Genomic DNA, 17,518 nt, shown 5'->3' on the forward strand with positions numbered 1-17,518 from the left:
AGCCTCGTAGGGGGAAAAAAGGCAGCAGCACCAGTGCCTTCACTGGCAAAGTGCAATACAGCTGGTGTGCTTCCCGACGCACATATGCCAAAACCAGAACAGCCGCCGCTACCCAGGCCGGCGAAGGACAATCCTCGCCAGGCTGGTCGGTCTCCAACCCAGCTGACGACTGGGGGACTGGCTGGGGTTCCTTCTCCCTTTTCCAGACTGTTTACCAACCCTATGTGTGGTGTTGTGCCTGTCCCCATCACCGTGCCTGTCCCGATTACGTTGAATGTACTGATCACTTTGTCCACCTTTGTGTCTGTGCCTGTCCCCGTTAGTGTGCATCGCTGTGTCTGTTGTCGTCCTGGTCCCTGTCCTTCCCCCTGCTGTCCTGCTTGCGCTGCCCCATGGCAGGTTATCCAGTCCTCTGGCCTCGCCATTTGGCGTTGGTCTCGGGGCCGCAGCCCGATAGGCTGGCGTGCCGGGAGATGTGCTGTTTGTGGGTGGGGCTCTGTCACCCCCCCCCAAACGTCTCCGTGTGTGTGTTCCTATTGCCACAGCCTCTCGTGTTTCTCATCTGATCCTTGTTGTGTGTCATTGTTGTGTGTGTGTATATAAGTCCTTTGTCTTATTGTGGATGTTGTCAGTGTTTGAAACTATAGCCTGCATGCTACGTTTTGTTCTCTTTTTCTTTCTTTATCTCCCTCTCTTGCCCTCTCTGGGGTTTCATTTTTCTCTTTCTTTTGATATTTGTGTTAGATATTCCTTAGATATTTTTAGCCTTCATGTTACACATTATAGTTTTTTTTTTTTTTTTTTCTTGATTTGTGACTAGATCATTCATAAAAAAAACATTGTGTTTATTATTTAAAATACAGGTAACATTACCATCCTGTTTAAAAAAAAAAAAAAAAATAAAAAAAAAAATATATATATATATATATATATATATATATATATATATATATATATATATATATATATATATATATTTATATTACGAATGCTCACTTTTCACAGTTTGTGTACGCAGCGGATGGCTCATTTGGCTCGGTTTTGCAACCGCTTTCATCAGCACCTTGCATGATTGGTCTGTGCCACAGAGTTTGGACTGGCCAGCCTGGCATTGACAGCCGTCCTCTGGACAGGGGCTATGCTCGTCCTGCTCTCCATCCTGCCTTTCTCCTCATTACATTTCTGGCAGCAGTCACTGCACAGGCAGGTCTCCCTGACAACATAGAGGCAGTCCACCCTGTTAATAGAGTCCAGCTCAAGAGGGTGTTCTGGGGGAAAGGGGTTGCACTTAACATTGAGGGTGTGCTGGTTTGGTAGTTGGTGGAGCCACTGTGGCAGGCGCATCAGCAGGTTGTTGAAGAGGGAAAGTTCATGGAGCTCCTTGAGGGCGCCCATGGAGGGCGGCAGGCTCTTGATGTGGTTCAGACCCAGGTTGAGGCTCCACAGGTTCCTGAGAAGGCTCAGCTCATGCGGGATGCTGTGGGCAGTCAGCAGCTTGTTGCACAAGTTGAGTTTGTGCAGCTTCAGCAAGTGCCAAATCGCTTCGGGGAGCTGGTCCAGCTGGTTGCTGTGGAGGTCCAGCCAGCGCAGGTTGACAAAGATGTCGATGCTGTTGGGAATCTTCTTCAGCATTTTATGACTTAGGTCCAGCTCGTCCACGGTGCAGAACTTCAGGATGCAACTGGGGAAGGTGGTGATCTGCATGTTGCTGAGGTCCAGACGCTGCTTGCCATCCACAGTGAGTTGCACAGCATTCGTAGCCATCTTGAGAGTGATTTCTTTGCCTTTTGGTTCACTTGATTTTTTTTTTCCCCTTTGCCATAAGGCCAGTGAATATCAAGGAGCAGAATGTTAAAGTCAGTATTTGTCTTGTTTGGTCCCTCCTAGCATGCTTATTGTCATGGTTACCCTGTCTCATGTATTTGTTTTGCTTCTGTGTTTTGTTTCTCTGCCCTTCATTTGTAGCATCTGTGTCTTGTTCAATTCTTATTAGTACGTGTATTTAAACCCTGTCTTGTTCCCTTTTTTTGTTGGTCAGTGTGTTTTTTCTAGCCACTGTTGTTATTCCAGTCCTCGTGGAGGGGCCATACGTAACATCGTATTTCCATGCCATAGCTGACAGCTACTGCAGATGGAATCCTTTGAAAACCAGTAAGCATTGAACAGCTGCAAGGAACTCCCAGTTTCCTTTGAGAACTCCCTATTATCACCATCTGAAGCTGCTCGTAGCCTGGGCATAACTTTGGACAACCAGTTGTTGTTCTCAACTCATGTTTCAAATCCGACCCGGTCTTGCAAATTTCTCCTTTGTAACATATGAAGGATTTGGCCCTAAACTAAACTAAATGAAACTAACAGTTCAGTAAGTGCTGAGTCCTTCCCCAATTCACACCTAAGACCAAGCCAAAACTACACCTTCAGCAAGTAATTACAGCTAACAGGAAAGAAGTAACTAGGTTCAGACAAGAAGCCTTGAATTTAATAGGATCTAAGGCAAAAGTAAGTAAACTTAGAGCCTACCTCAACCAACCAGAGGATAAGCCAAAAGGATAACCAAAGCACACGGCCTACCAAAGACTACCATTTGTGCTTCTGTTTCTTTTTATTAGTTTTTACCAGTTACATTATCCATTCTGTTAGTCATTTATCATTCCTTTTCCTTGTTACGGCCTCCAAGCCCAGACAGAGGTTCAACTGCTTTTAATCATGTACTTTGTATATGTTATATATGTCATAGACTTGTTCAAACAGCATCTGTTGTACATGTGTTACAGTGTGTATATATGTGTGTGAATGTGTGTAAATGTATGTGTGTGGGTGTGCGTGCGGGTGTGGCATGTCACTGTACATTACGGGTGACTCTGTGAAAGGTGGTCAGTTCTAGGGAAAGCTTTTCAGAGCTTCCATAGTCTCCCAGCCCTGTTTGTGTGTCATCAACCTTGAAAGCACATGGCAGGCTCTGGTTTCTGGGACTGAGAAGTCCATTACAATGTCTCCTTGTCTCCCATGTTCCCTCTCTCTTCTCCTCTGGTTAAAACAGCTCTGATGGAAAGAATGATGATGACCTGGTGGTGGTTGAAGGAGGCATTGTTCGCTACTTTGTAACAGAATGAAGCCAAATCTAATTGGTTGTGCTCACCATGTGTGTTGCAAAATGGACTGACTGATCCTAGTAAATCCAGGCCTAAAATAATTTATTTTATACATGCTACCACTTCAGCAAAATGAAAAGGCTGATTCTACTTCATAAATATAGATACTATAATACAAAGATACATAGACTGGTCTATGGTTAATTTTAAGATCTTCAGGTTGCTGTGGATATAAAGATGTTTGTTTACAAGGGACCATTTGAATGATAAAGCATTATATTTAGTCTGTCATATATATATGACAGTCTATATATATATATATATATATATATATATATATGAACAAAGACTATATATATATATATATATATATATATATATATATATATATATATATATATATATATATGAACAAAGACTATATATATATATATATATATATATATATATATGAACAAAGACATGAGACAAGGATGCTAGGAGGGGCCAAGTGTGACAATGAGTTACAACATTTTAACCATCACATTTTAACCTTCTTTTGCAAAAGGCATAGTTGATTCAGTCTCATCAGTAAGCCTATTTAACGCTCTCAAACGACTCCTAAGTATTTTCAACTTCTCATATCAGTTTGCATTTGATCCCTAATATATACAATACCTTCTTGTAAGCATTATGTTTAATTTTTTTTTTTTTGCACTGAAAAAAAAGGCAGTGGTGTGAAGATCTAAATTAGTCTCTGAGACATGTGCTGGAAAACTGGAAGGAGGGGACCTAGGAACTTTCTCTGTTTATGTAGGCAGCAGAAGGATGTGGTTTGCACTCGGTTTTGTCTCAGTTTTGTCTCCACTACACCCTGTCTTATGGAAGGGTACTGGCGGCAGCCTCAGTTGACCTATTTCTTAAATGTTTACTTGGAGGCTGTTCAGAGGCTGCTGACTTAGAATCATCCATTAGCCTTATTTGAAAATCTTATTTTTCTAAGCTAATTTCCACCTATTCAGCTAGTTTTGGATTTTTCTTTTATTTTTCAAAAAAAACGTAGGCTGATTTATGACGATGTCTAGCATGGTTTACTGTTTGTTGACATATTAAGGAGAAAGACAACTAATGGCTCTGAAATAGTGATGTCATTCTCTTGGAGCTTTCCAGAGCGGTACAGACTGTTTCATTAGCTTTGGTTTCATAGTAGAACACTATGAGCTCATTGTAAATCTCAGCTGAAGGATGACAGGAACAAATGCAACCCACTTTTAACTTTTAAGATTTCCTAGGTAATGAGGAAAACAACGTGTAACAAGGCTTTATATCAAGCATTGGTAACATGGCTTGTGTTTGTCAAGTGTACTTTGACAGCTGTGGTTACAAGTGACATAATCAGTAGTAGTTCATTAACAACTTTAGATGTACAGTGAGGCATCTTTTATACTGTAAATACTACAATCTGTGTTATATTTGATGTCTGCTTGCTAATAAAAAAAGCAATTTCTCAATTTCATTATTATTTTATGCCTATTGTTTGAAGTTACATCAGTACAAACCAAAGGATTACATACAAGGTACACATCAGTTAAACAGGGACCATGTCAGCTTATTTAGAACAGTAGCACAGATTCATATCTCTTTATAAACTCTCTCCAACACAGTCACCATTGGCAGTATGCTCATGAAAGTAAGTGGATAGGAAAGTGTAATGTGATCAGCGTGCAGTGGTGTAGAGGATGGTGTTTCCATGCTGAATTCACAGATGGTTCTTATTAGTGGTGAAGACAGTGCCCCCTCCCCACCCTTACACTCAGTGTGCGTTAGGGAAGGGTTTCTTCTCTTTTTTCACAGTTGAAGAACTTTCCTACATGCTTGAGGTTTATAATCATGTCAATACCTCCTTCTGAATGGGAGGGGGATAATGATGCTCGACAACATATGTGCACTGTGAATAAGTAGCGTTTTACTGTTTTCCACGTTTCAGAATAAAGCACACCTCCCCCCACCCCGACCTTTTGTGAGAGGAGCAAAAAGTCTTTGGTGTTTCAAAAGTTTTTTCCACGGTAAAATCCAAAGGTCCATTAAACTAAAATAAATAAATAAAATAAAAAACATCAAAGGCATTAGACATGTAATTGTAATTTAATCTAAGGAATGTTAAATGTAGGCTTCTGTGTCTTTGCTGGTAGAGTTCAAATCTGTAAACACTGATGCATGCAGATATGAAAGTCATTATTGAACAGGCGCTTCCTCATGCATTCATTTACCATCTAGTAAAGGGCTAAGAAAATGTTACTTGCCGTTTGCAGATTAAAGTGGACAAGATTTTTCAGGGTTTGCCTAAATCTAATTCTCGAACTCAAGATAGCAATTAGTCTACCTTGGATCACTAATTTGGCCAGGGCTACAGAGGGAGTTAATCTCGTATCGCAGATGAGAGGGCAACTCTGATAACAGGACTAGTTTTCTGTGAGTGGATGGCTAAAGATGGCTGTTTATAAAACCCACACGCTACTGCTAGCCATGGACATATCAGACATAACACATTGGGATGTTTATTACTGATCTTTATTCATATAATCAGTTTGTCTGGTTTCTTGTGTCACAGTGTGGAATGTGTTTGAGTGCTAAATATATGTACAAAAAGATATGTACAATTCAAAATTCTGTGCTTGTAAATGTGGTTAGCAAACCATAACAGACATTGACAATAATAAAGTATTTATAAATAATAGAGTTCAATCAGTGGAATGACTTAGTCCTATACCATTTTGTCCTCAAAAAGTATTTGGGCATAGACAGTTCCTGTCTTTGATGTTTTGGCCTCTGGTATTGGCTTAACCAGTTCCAGCTCTGCATATGTCAGGTTCTCCTCTGCAATCTTTGGCTGTGACATCAGTTAGAACAGAAGCAGAATGAGCTCAGCTCATTTAGTGGCTGATGATTGTATCAAATCTAAGTTGTGCTTAGAACATCACAGTCAGGACTGTTACAAAGCCAAAGCACAACTTGAAGTGAACTACATCATCATTTAATTAGGAAACATTTAAGCATTTTCAAGAAACTTACCAAAATTATATTTCTAGGCTGAGGTTTTAAAAGTTTTGGCTTTCTCACTTTGTCCGCAATCGGGGCTAGAAGGGGAAAGATCAGGAGAGTTAAAAGCATACCATTAAAGACACACTGCTGTTTTAGTTTGCTGAAAATTAATACTCAAAAATCAGTGCCTTGTAGTAGCAGATTCAGAAGACACCATGGCAAAAAAAGATCCTGGTTTACCTTTAGCAGGGATCTCTGGTGGCACATCCATATGATCTATAGTTTTCTTTGTCCTGTACTTCCCCTGTTTCTTGGGTAGAGCTGGAGACAGGCTGACTACACTAGTCACCGTCTCCCCGGAACTGAACACAGACAGACACGTTTACTCAGACCAGTCTGCTCTCTGTCCTCTGTAGCAAATCTGTTTGTTTTCTCATGCAGACTCACCTGTTCTGGGGGCTCTTGACCAAATGATAATTTTCTTAACAGATAGGAGAGAACAGAGAGAGACAAGGATAAATGATTAATCATAAAAATCACCTTTCTGATCTTTTTTTTTTTTTTTTTTCTCATTGGGATACTTTAAAATTAAACCTGATATACATATCATTACACAGTATTCACAGTCTTGTTTCGTGGTATAGAGACAATATATTAGCTATGCCCAGTGCTTTTACCTTTCAAATGCCTCTTCCTGTGCAAATACTGGCAGGTCACAGCCACGGTAAACATACACATACACAACAGCCCCACGCAACAAATCAGCACCGCACACAGGTATACATCTGAAACAAACATAAATCATGAACACTCTTGAGTTTATGTTCTAAAACATTCTAACACGTGCTGCCTTTGACATAAATGAGGATACAGAGCAGGATGATCGACCATGGCACCGTATATACAAAAAGACCACAGCAGGTATTATTTAGCAGCCTCACCATTGCACAGTTTAGACTAACACGTCCACATCTAGTGCTGTGGAGAGAATGAGTAGGAAGTAGTTTATTTTCTTGGATTCATTTTTGTGCCTAAATCTGAAAAGGAAAGTAACCGTTCCTTCCGCCTGAATAGCCAGTACAGCATTTTTTGGAGCACCACTGTGGTGTCGTTTCTATGCAAGACAATGTGGGTGAAGCACGGCTCTGTGGCTTACCTTCAAACAGACTCCAGAGTCCCTCCTTGGCGCTGTTAGCCGGGAGGACATGCACTGCAGAAGCAGAAGGCAGAAGTGCACACTCATCACTGTGGCTCAGCCCTGGTAATTGCACCCTGCGCAGGGTTAAATAAAGTTAATTACAGTGGGCCATGTGTGGGGGATGACAGCACGGATGCTGCCCCTTTCTCTGGAAGGTCCCTCCCTCATCCGGCAGCTAGTGATGGCTGACACCCACTGAGACGCCCTCAAAATACCCATAACCACCAGCAGTGGCAGACGACAGGGAGGTTAGCCCGTCCCGCAGATGGCAAGACCTGGCCAAAAGAAGTGCTGAGAGATTGGAATGGCCTAGCTGGGTGTCTGTTGTGCCACGACTGGTTCATACAATACCACTTAAACATTTTGAAATGACATTTTAGACCAAGTCTGTTAAAATGGCATTAAAGTTCACGCCAGTCTGACTGAAATCACAGTTCATGTTTTAGCATTAAGTTAATTCCAGCAATGTATATTTAAGAGAGCAGCAAACTATCCCCAGAAAAAGTTGTGCTGAACTACAGAATTTGGTTTTATATGTCACCATTCATGAACTGTATAATAACGTGCTCCTTCATTCATGCATGTCCGAAATGGAGAACGAGAGAGAGACTCCCTTCTGTTAAATCACTGAACATATTTGGACAAAGAGCAACAGATACAAACTGGTTTACCATAGCGCCCATTCTCTGTGAAGTCTGTAAGAGGCATAAATTGAACTGTGGCACCAAGAGATGCCCACCTGCCTAGACTATTGTGTGAGATACAGAGTGAGCCCCTTAGACTATGGCCTCAATTGACCGGCTGCTGCGTTCAGCCCTTCAGTGATGCATTGCTGCTGTACAGAACGTTTGACTAATGGAATAAACATGGTTGCTCGCTCAAGAGCTTCTACTGACTTCTGATACCAAAGGGATTCTGCACTTTCACCTGCGCTCAAGGCTTCATACTGAGCTTCACGCTGAAGTCCTGTGTGATCCATAAGCTGCTTGCGATTTTGCCTAAATGGTCAAAAATGTACATCTCAGACTTGGATCTTATTTAGATCATTTCCAGTGGCTCTAGCTGTATGTCCCAACATGCCTTCTGCTGTATATTTAATGCCTGCTGTATATTTAAATCCTGGCAAAATCTCATAAAGATCCAAACAACTTGCTACTATATCAGTTAGCTCCTTACAAATATAATCTACAAATGATGTTACAGTGATATTGATTTACAAAGATATAGCCTGACTAGGTGTACAGCCATAGTGTTTCATCCTTTTGTTTAGGTACTGGCTTAGTTATAGTTTGCCCTTTGTTTCAGGACACAAAGTGAGGGTCTGGTCTAGATGGTAAATGTGCTTAGATATAACAGCACATTCAAATTTTGCCAGACAATTTCAGTGCTATGTTTTTATCTGTAGTTATACATTTTATATGAAAAATCTTTGTTCCTCATGTGGATTGACAGCTAAATCTAAATAACAGAGCATTTCCAAATATAAAATATAAAAACTCCATATCTGTGACACTTCTCACCTTTCTGGAAATCACATCTGGGAATCTAGACTTTGGATGACATCACTAGGTATTCGGAGTGATTGCCAGATGGCTAATTTATTACTCTTCTGTCCCCTTATCTCCCCCCATGCCCCAATACACACACACACACACACACACACACACACACACACACACACACACACACACACACACACACACACACACACACACACACACACACACACACACACACACACACACACACACACACAACCACAACAACAGCAAGGCTTATTTTGTCCAAGAGCCATGGAGCCACTGTCTTTTTGGCCTCTCAGTGTTTTTGTGTCTGTGTTGTAAATGAGGAAAGGGAAACTCCATCCTGCAGCCAGTGTCAATAGTGTTTAGCTGTAAGAATGCCAGCAATCCCTGTGTTGTCTCTCTGTACCCAACCACAGCTCAGACTGCCAAAAGACAGATAGATAACTTTTATATCACATTTCCCTATATTTATTTGTACTGGGAAATCGAAAATGGAGCATAATATTACAGATTTCATGGGAGGGTATATCTTGTAACAAAAAAGAACTCTTCTCTGTGGGGACAGTTAAGGTAGACCTGGTACAGTTGGTGAACACATTCCCAATATTACACGGCTTCTTCCTGCATTGAATAGTGTGGTAGAGTGTGCTCACAGTGCTATATTGTGTTCAAAAGTGATGGCCCAAGGCCTCTGACAGCAGAGATTTTAAAGCAGAGATTTCTTTTTGACATATTTAGGTCAATACTTCACAGGAGCTGTGGGAGCGGGCCATCAACCACTAGCAAATGACTCACTAAAAGCTAATTTGTTTGACCTACCTCGAAGCTCTGTAGCTGCTGTGCAGTTGGTAGATGCTTTCCACCGGTCATGATGCTTCTTAAACTCCTGTACCCTGCAGCTGTACATGCCTCTGTCCTGATTAGTGATGTTGAGGATCAGGAGGTCATAGATTATCCCTTGCTTCACCACTACCAGCTTCATCTTGGGTCTGGGGAAGCTCTTCGTGTAGTTCCCATAGAACTTGGCCCGCCGCATGTTGACTTTGACCAGTAGCTGCTCAACCCCACCGCTCTCTGGCAGGTACACCCAGCGCACCACAGGCAGGCTGTCTGACCGGCGCCACTGAGTCACCTGACACGACAGTGTGACGTTCTCACCTTCCGCTGCCACTGTGAACGGTGCAGGAGTGACCGTGACATTGACGGCGGCGCACAACTCTGCGAACGGAAGATGACACATCCTTTACAGTGTTGTGAGGATAAGGTTTGCCACTGGTTATTTGTTCTACAGCTCATGGTGTTTTAATATGCTGGCTGAATAAAACGAACTTCGCCTTGGGCCCAGTTTGTATTTTAGTTTTTAGTCTTTTTTTTTTAGTTTTCAGTGTTCTTCCATGAATGTGAACCGCAATTATATGAGTGTAAGGAGGTGACATTTTTCAAGGCCATCTGCACTACTTATGGAACCTTTTTGATAGTCCATCTGGAGATACTTAGTGGCAAGACCCTCCCACGCAGGCAGATTACAGAAAATTAGGAAAGTGTCACTCTATTAAAAAAAAGTATCTATTGTCTTATATTTTTCATGTTTGCTTCCACATCTGGCTTTCCAGCTTTCCAGTCAAGAAACTTTCCACAAAATGTAAATGCATTTTTAAAGAGCAAGTACATGTAACATCCAGTGGCCTGCTGGGGGACAGTGCCATGGAGCAACAGATATTATGGCTACATATATACATACACAAGTTCTCCTTCAGCTTCAGAATGCCTGCTACTGTTGTGGCAAACACAGTTTCCTAATAAGGGGGGAGTCAAAAACCACAACATACTATATGGTAAACAAATGACTGTTTTCAGAAAGTCTTTTTTTTTTTGGATGGGGGGCAGGAAACTCTCCTTGTTCTTTTGTTTTATATGTAAATCAGCACATTAAGTTTGCAGCTCACACCCTGCATTCCTGAACTGTATTTGTCTTGAGGGATAGAAGTTATGCTCACTGAGAAAGATTGTTATTTTGTCATGAAGTGAAGTTCAAAATCAAGGCACTTTTTAACTTTTTTGTCAACACTCATTTTGCACACGTCCATTGAATGCATCTTAAATGTCTTAAGTGCACAGTAACCCAAAGACTCAGAAATGCTGTTTTTTGTCCACCCTGCACATTTCAAGCAGGCCTCTACTTAACATTCTGCAAGAAAGTTTTGCTTTTAATGCTCATCAGATTTTTATGCAAGCAGTTGCTGACACTGGTTGACTGACCATTTGAACCATTAAATGCTCATTTAATACACATGGCCATTTAATAACACTTTTAGCAACATTACATTCTGCATAGATCAATACACTTTGACAAAGTTCTTTTCAGTGTTCCTTTCAAACTCACATTTTGTAACATAAAAATGTCTGTTAACTGAATGTACTTACCCCCAAAGAGAACACTAGTCAGGAAAACTGTTACCATCGCAGAGCTCCTCATTCTCCAGTCTGATAAAACCTCACTCTCCATAAAACCTCAGCTAAATGTTGCCACAGAACGGCGCCTGTCGAATCCCCCCTGTATTTTTTTTCCCTCCGCCTCCTTTGTGAATTGTGAGACAGGGCATGCCCTGTTTCTCCCTCACTCCTCCCCCACAAACATCTACTGCATGCTGTGAACTACAAGTCATTTTCTGTACAGAAAAAAAGCAATTGATAAGGTCCTGGTTCCTTTCCTGTTACCAAGTTACATGAAATTCAAAATGAAATCCAGTCGTGAGTCATAAATGCAATTGCTGTTAAATTAATTCCTATCTTTAATCTGTACCCTAAAGGAGCCCCATAAGAGTTACTTTTACTCTTGGTAAAAGTGGTAGATTTCCGACTATTCTCGTGCTAGTAATCTGTTACTGCAAATGAATGGGCTGTCATATCATTGCTTGGATGCTATTTGTCAAGAATATTTTTGATTTGCTGCTATAGATCCATGGCCATTCTTGAAATTTATAAGGGCAAACTTGTCAACACGTTACAGCTAATAAACAGACATATTTACAAGGCAATTCTGTTACTTGAAAGACATTTGGATTGCTTTATACAGTACTCCATCAAAAACTCTAGGCTAGAGAATCTAGGCTTTGACAGGAGAGGTCTGACTGCCCTCTTCTGGATGTAGCTTGACATGACGTTCCTCAGAGTTAATACTCCCAGCTAATTTCATGAAGCTTGTCAGCATGATGGCCTGCGTTCATCATACAAATGGGTCTCTTGGTAATGCCTGTCAACCCTGTGAAGGAATCTTAATAGCTCCCAAGAGTGATGCAGCTTAACATTGTAAGATTGTTCAAAAAGAGCTCATTTTAAGCAATACATGATGAGCGAAGAATGAAACAATTTCATGTCAAAAATTCCATTATTTGGAGTTAGTAATGACTGAAATCTATGAAGTTTTATTATTTATGCCACTGAAAACAATTCATAGCTCTCTCTCTCTCTCTCTCTCTCTCTGTCTCTCTCTCGCTGTGTGTGTGTGTGTGTGTGTGTGTGTGTGTCTTCCCACAGGCCCTCCAAAGGGAGATAAGGCCTGTCAATGTACAATTCATTGCCTCATTAAACCACTCTGTGCAAGACACTTTCAGATGGTTTATAGCCTCAGCACTTCCAAAAGCACCGCTGATGAATATGTTTTCTGCCTATACACTAGAATGGGTGTTACATTTTTCATGCTGCTTGAAAAGAGAAACATGCATAGATTAACTTTACCTTGATAACAATGAGTTTAGTTTAATAAAAGATGGAATATTTATTTATTTAAAGTACATGATAATGATATGACCAATTGACTGACATTTATATAAAAATAATTTGATTATCAGACAGAAAAATAAGGAATGATAACAATAGCATAATGGTTTTCTGATAGCATTTTTTTTTCTGTGGGATGTCTGGTGAACTGATTTTCCCTGTAATATGTAAACCTGTCTCCTGAAATGTGAGCTGTTCCTTCTGAGATTTAATGTATACTATAGGTTTGCTTCATCAGTCAGGAGATACTGCTTTACATGACAGTAAATACAGTAGACAGATGTGAGAATCATGCTTACTCCATATAACTACTTTTGTTGTGTAAAGGATCTTCTTACTGACTCATCTAAAAGAAAAGAAATTGTGATATTAAGTTTAAGAATGTTGTGGAAGGGAAATTTGGCATATATAACATGCATACTTACCTGATGGCTCGTTGTCAAACATGTGTCTTTTGATCATGCAGAGCTTTACTGCAATGAAACAGATTGAGAGAAATACGCCAATCCCTATTCCGATTGCTGCATATTTCACTTCGGAGGCTTGGGGATGATTGTGTACATTAAGAATTATATAAGTTATGAAGAATAAAAATGTCAATGTATATGCTTTAATAATCTCATAATCTCAATGACATCCAGCTTCTCTTACTTGGCTCATCTGTGGAGGAGTTGTCATCTGCTCTCACATGCAGGAATAGTGTGTCTGTAACAACATTATGGGTCATAAAAGTCAATGTAATACCTTAATAAATTTCATCTTAATACAGTAACAGGACTGAAACTTGGAAGTCTTAACTCCTTTCCACTGAAGTGTAGTCCCTTATGACACTCATGCAAACCTGACTTATTAAAATTTTGCCTTTTATGTGCTCCTGAACAGAGGGCAAGTAGCCTTACATATGCACTTGCAGAACATTTCAACTACCACAAGCAGGAAGTGACCTAAATTTTATATTGTCAGGAAGTGAGATGAGATCAATGATAAGTTTGTACAATATGCATTTAACACAGCACTGACACCCTTTGGAAAGTGTTTAATGGTGCTTTTGAAGTAGTAGCAGTAGTACTGTACTGCCATTTTGTTATGCTTCTGAGTTGATGAAGGAATGGTTAATTGTGTGCTTGCTTATATGCTTGATACGCAGTAAGCAGATTGCCTGAAAATGTGTCAATTCTGGAAAGCATTATTAGTTTGTACAACAGCATGGAAGAGAGATCATTTCTAGATGGACCCTTTCTCTAAGTCTAGAACAGGAGAGCCATGTATAAAAAGGGACGTAATTCTTACTCTCTTCTTTCACACAATATGGACAATAATAGACTCAAAACAGTGTACACTATCATGAAGTAGGAAACCAAAACAACAAAAAATTGCCTCACTGCCCAAATACTTCACACTACACTGTGATTTTAGTATATCTTCTCAGGGTGAGTTATGACATTTGTTTTCTCTGTTGTATATCTTCTCAGTTGTATATCTTCCCGGTTGTTGTCTTCTCAGTGGTATTTCTTTTCTCAATAGCCTAATTAGAATTGGTGAGCTGAGTATACCAGTTACAACTGACCTAAATATATTTACTTTGCAAACATAACAAAAACATATAACAGAAACACAAAGCCTCTTGATTCTTTAACAGGCAACCCCAATCATGGCATAAAATTTGCAGATGTTGTAATGTTAAGGTCCCACCTCTGATGCAAATGATGTTTCAAAACACCATATACACCATATCACTTGCAATGCTTAAATTTCGAACCAGACTATCTTAAACATAAACTTATCAATAAAACTAAACTTATCAATAATACTAAATTAACACCATGATAACAGTTGATTTTTGGCAGCTATCGAAACTACCACATTTTGAAATTGTTAATTAAGGAACTAACAAAACACAGTAATAATTGATAATAATGACTTACCAACAGTGACAAAAAACATAAGGACAGAGGAGTGTCTTGTATCTGTAAAGATTTTTTGAAAATCTTGTCCGAACATTGTCTGTAGTTTTTCTCTTTAGAGAAATGGAGGCTTTCGTGTCTATATACTGCAGTGGTTTGCAGATAAGATCAAGAGGTACCAATTCTGTGTCTCTGCAGTTCTCTCTTTTAACCATTAGCTGTAAATGGATGAAAAAATAAAGGAACTCTCCCACTCTATATAACTTAGTTCCCCATTTTAGCAACAAAACATTTTCTGAGTTGAATTTTCCTTTCTCTAACAAATAAACTGATTTCCTATTATTAGTTTAATCTTATGAATTATCAGTATAGGACCATCAGTCAGTTTCAGGAGCATCTGCAGGAAATTAAGAGAGCTAGAAAAGAATGAATTGCATGAGTTCAGGGATATGTTACAACTGTCACACTGCATGCATGTGAGTTATGGTATTTGTTTTGAAACTCATTGCCTGTTTATGTGGGACATCTGATATTACTTTCCTCGTTTGCATGCCACTCAATGTGTAAAGTGCACTTATGCTGATTGCACGATGCAGCCCTTCATGTTAAATTGGTGTCTCAGCTATAGCAAACGCTCTCTGAGTAATAATAGTTGAAGCTGTGATTAGAGATATAAACATTAATTAATTTTAGTAAGTGCAAGTGGTGTACTAGTTTTATAATAGTGTAGGAACTGTAGGAAATACCTTCCATGTAAGACAACAAACATGGAATGGCCACTTTATATATATATGTTCTCTGTCTCTTTCGCGCTCTCTCTATGTATATATATATATATATATATATATATATATATATATACACACACGTTATACTTCATTTTACCCTCAGAGCCGCAGTGATTCGCTGTGGCACAGATTCCACTAGGTGTTAAAATCGTTCTGCAGGAAACTTGGCGCGTATGAACAGGATAGCTTCTCACAGTTGCCATAAAATTAGTTGGAGGTACCAACATGTTCTGAAAAGCCTGTTCTACCTTGTCCCATTAATGCTCTACAGGATTAAGACCTGGGAACTGTGAGTACAAGGAAACAAGGAAAACTCACTGTCATGTTCCTGGAACCAATCCATGACTATACAACTCATGTGGCATGGTGCATTGTCCTGCTGAAAGTGTCCTTCTGCCATATGGTAAACAGCTACCTTGTAGGGACGAACTTGGACCAAATTCTTAGACAAAATTCTGACACTACCATCAGTGTGGTATGACAGAATTCTGGGTTCTCGGTTTATCTGACCAAGTAATGTTTTTTCCACTGCTCAGTGATCTAGTTTTGCCTACTGGTGTCTTGCCTTTTTGATTCGCTTAGACATCAATGGCACTCAAACTGGTCATCTGCTGTTATAGCCCATGTGTTTGGACATGTTAGTTGGAACACCAGTATTGTATTCGGCTCCAGTGTGCTTGACTGTGCACCACCTGTTCATCAGAATGATTCTACCTCTGACCCCTTTTGTTGATGACTTGTTTATTTCCACAGGATCCCCTTTCGCTGGATGTTTTTCTTAGATCACACCATTCTTAGTATACTCTTGAAACTGTTGCATGAGAAAACCCCATGAGGTTGGTAGTTTTTGAAATACTGGCCTCAGCTAGTTTAGCACTGATGACCTCGTTCAACGTTGCTTCAGTATCTCAATTTTCCCAGCCTAATTCACACTGAAACTTTTCCATGGAAAGCTTGCTTACCTGACTTTATGCTGCATTATGATTTTATGCTCTCTCTCTCTCTCTCTCTCTCTCTCTCTCTCTCTCTCTCTCTCTCTCTCTGTGTATATATGTAGAGCGAGAAGTATTAAAAAGTTCAGTGTAGTACCCAAGGTTTCCACAGAAAGAACATCACTGGTACAGCTGATGAAGGCCCTCTGTCCAAGGTGTCCTGTTTTACTCTCACCTTTTTTGTACATTTACATCTTTAATAGAAAGAGCGATCTGATGCAACTTCGCTCTTCAACAAAACTGTAGAAGAGAGTGAAATAAGCAACACTTGATGACGAGAAATCCAATTCACAGTTCATTTTTAACCAACACTTTTCAGCACATAAGCCTTTATCAGGGTCAAAGGCAATAGTAGGGATGGGACACTCAATAGTGATGATTTGATGCTGTGTTGAACCTCTGAAGCACAAATGTTTTAAAACACTGCTCCAAAGTGTGGATCAAAACACCCATTTTACAGGAACATTTTGCCCGGTTCAACAGATGGCATACCTGCAGCTCCTATGTGTGATTCACATTGTCTGAAACAAACCCGATCACACATCTGTGTCAACATCTGTCTAAAAGTCAAGCAAACACATTCCAACTGTGAGGGGTTTGTGAAAGAAGAGAGATTTTTGAGAGATGGCAACTAGATACAATGCATCCAGAAAGTATTCACAGTGCTTCACTTTTTCCACATTTTGTTGTTACAGCCTTATTCCAAAATGGATTAAATTAATTTTTCCCCTCAAAATTCTACACACAATATCCCATAATGACAAGGTGAACTTAATTTTTTTTTTTTTGAATTTTTGCAGATTTATTAAAAATAAAAAAATCCCCAAAACACATGTACATAAGTATTCACAGCCTTTGCCATGACACTCAAAATTGAGCTCAGCTGCATCCTGTTTCCACTGATCATCCTTCAGTTGTTTCCACAACTTGATTGGAGTACACCTGTGGTAAATCCAGTTGATTGGACATGATTTGGAAAGGTACACACCTGTCTATAAAAGGTCCCATAGTTGACAGTACATGTCAGAGCACAACCCAAGCCATGAAGTCCAAGGAATTGTCTGTAGACCTCCAAGACAGGATTGTATCTAGGCATAGATCGGGGGAAGGGTACAGAAAAACGTCTGCAGCATTGAAGCACAGTGAGCACAGTGGCCTCCATCATCCATAAATGGAAGAAGTTTGGAACAACCAGGACTCTTCCTAGAGCTGGACGC

The 17,518-nt window shown here is 40.0% G+C and overlaps 2 protein-coding genes and 1 non-coding gene across 3 annotated transcripts; all 3 read right to left on the bottom strand.

Moving 5' to 3' along the window:
* Window positions 1-1,056: 1,056 nt before the first annotated feature.
* lrrc18b (leucine rich repeat containing 18b) lies at window positions 1,057-2,113 on the bottom strand. Its single transcript, XM_027005060.2, has 2 exons — window positions 2,091-2,113; window positions 1,057-1,813 (listed from the first exon to the last, which is right to left on the bottom strand). Exons 1-2 carry the CDS (start codon window positions 2,111-2,113, stop codon window positions 1,057-1,059), a joined length of 780 nt encoding a protein of 259 aa, XP_026860861.2.
* Window positions 2,114-5,626: 3,513 nt separating this feature from the next.
* vstm4b (V-set and transmembrane domain containing 4b) lies at window positions 5,627-11,409 on the bottom strand. The gene is made up of 8 exons (XM_027005116.3): window positions 11,262-11,409; window positions 9,657-10,055; window positions 7,270-7,323; window positions 6,791-6,898; window positions 6,561-6,594; window positions 6,354-6,475; window positions 6,144-6,208; window positions 5,627-5,961 (listed from the first exon to the last, which is right to left on the bottom strand). Exons 1-8 carry the CDS (start codon window positions 11,341-11,343, stop codon window positions 5,836-5,838), a joined length of 990 nt encoding a protein of 329 aa, XP_026860917.2. The 5' UTR covers window positions 11,344-11,409; the 3' UTR covers window positions 5,627-5,835.
* Window positions 11,410-13,080: 1,671 nt separating this feature from the next.
* On the bottom strand, window positions 13,081-14,771 carry LOC113574311 (uncharacterized). The gene is made up of 3 exons (XR_014117342.1): window positions 14,543-14,771; window positions 13,269-13,322; window positions 13,081-13,159 (listed from the first exon to the last, which is right to left on the bottom strand). It is a non-coding gene; the product is annotated as an uncharacterized LOC113574311 (transcript).
* Window positions 14,772-17,518: the final 2,747 nt, after the last annotated feature.

The sequence above is a fragment of the Electrophorus electricus genome, chromosome 15 (assembly GCF_041902795.1).
Source record: "Electrophorus electricus isolate QZ-2024a chromosome 15, ASM4190279v1, whole genome shotgun sequence".
NCBI classification, from domain to species: Eukaryota; Metazoa; Chordata; class Actinopteri; order Gymnotiformes; family Gymnotidae; genus Electrophorus; species Electrophorus electricus.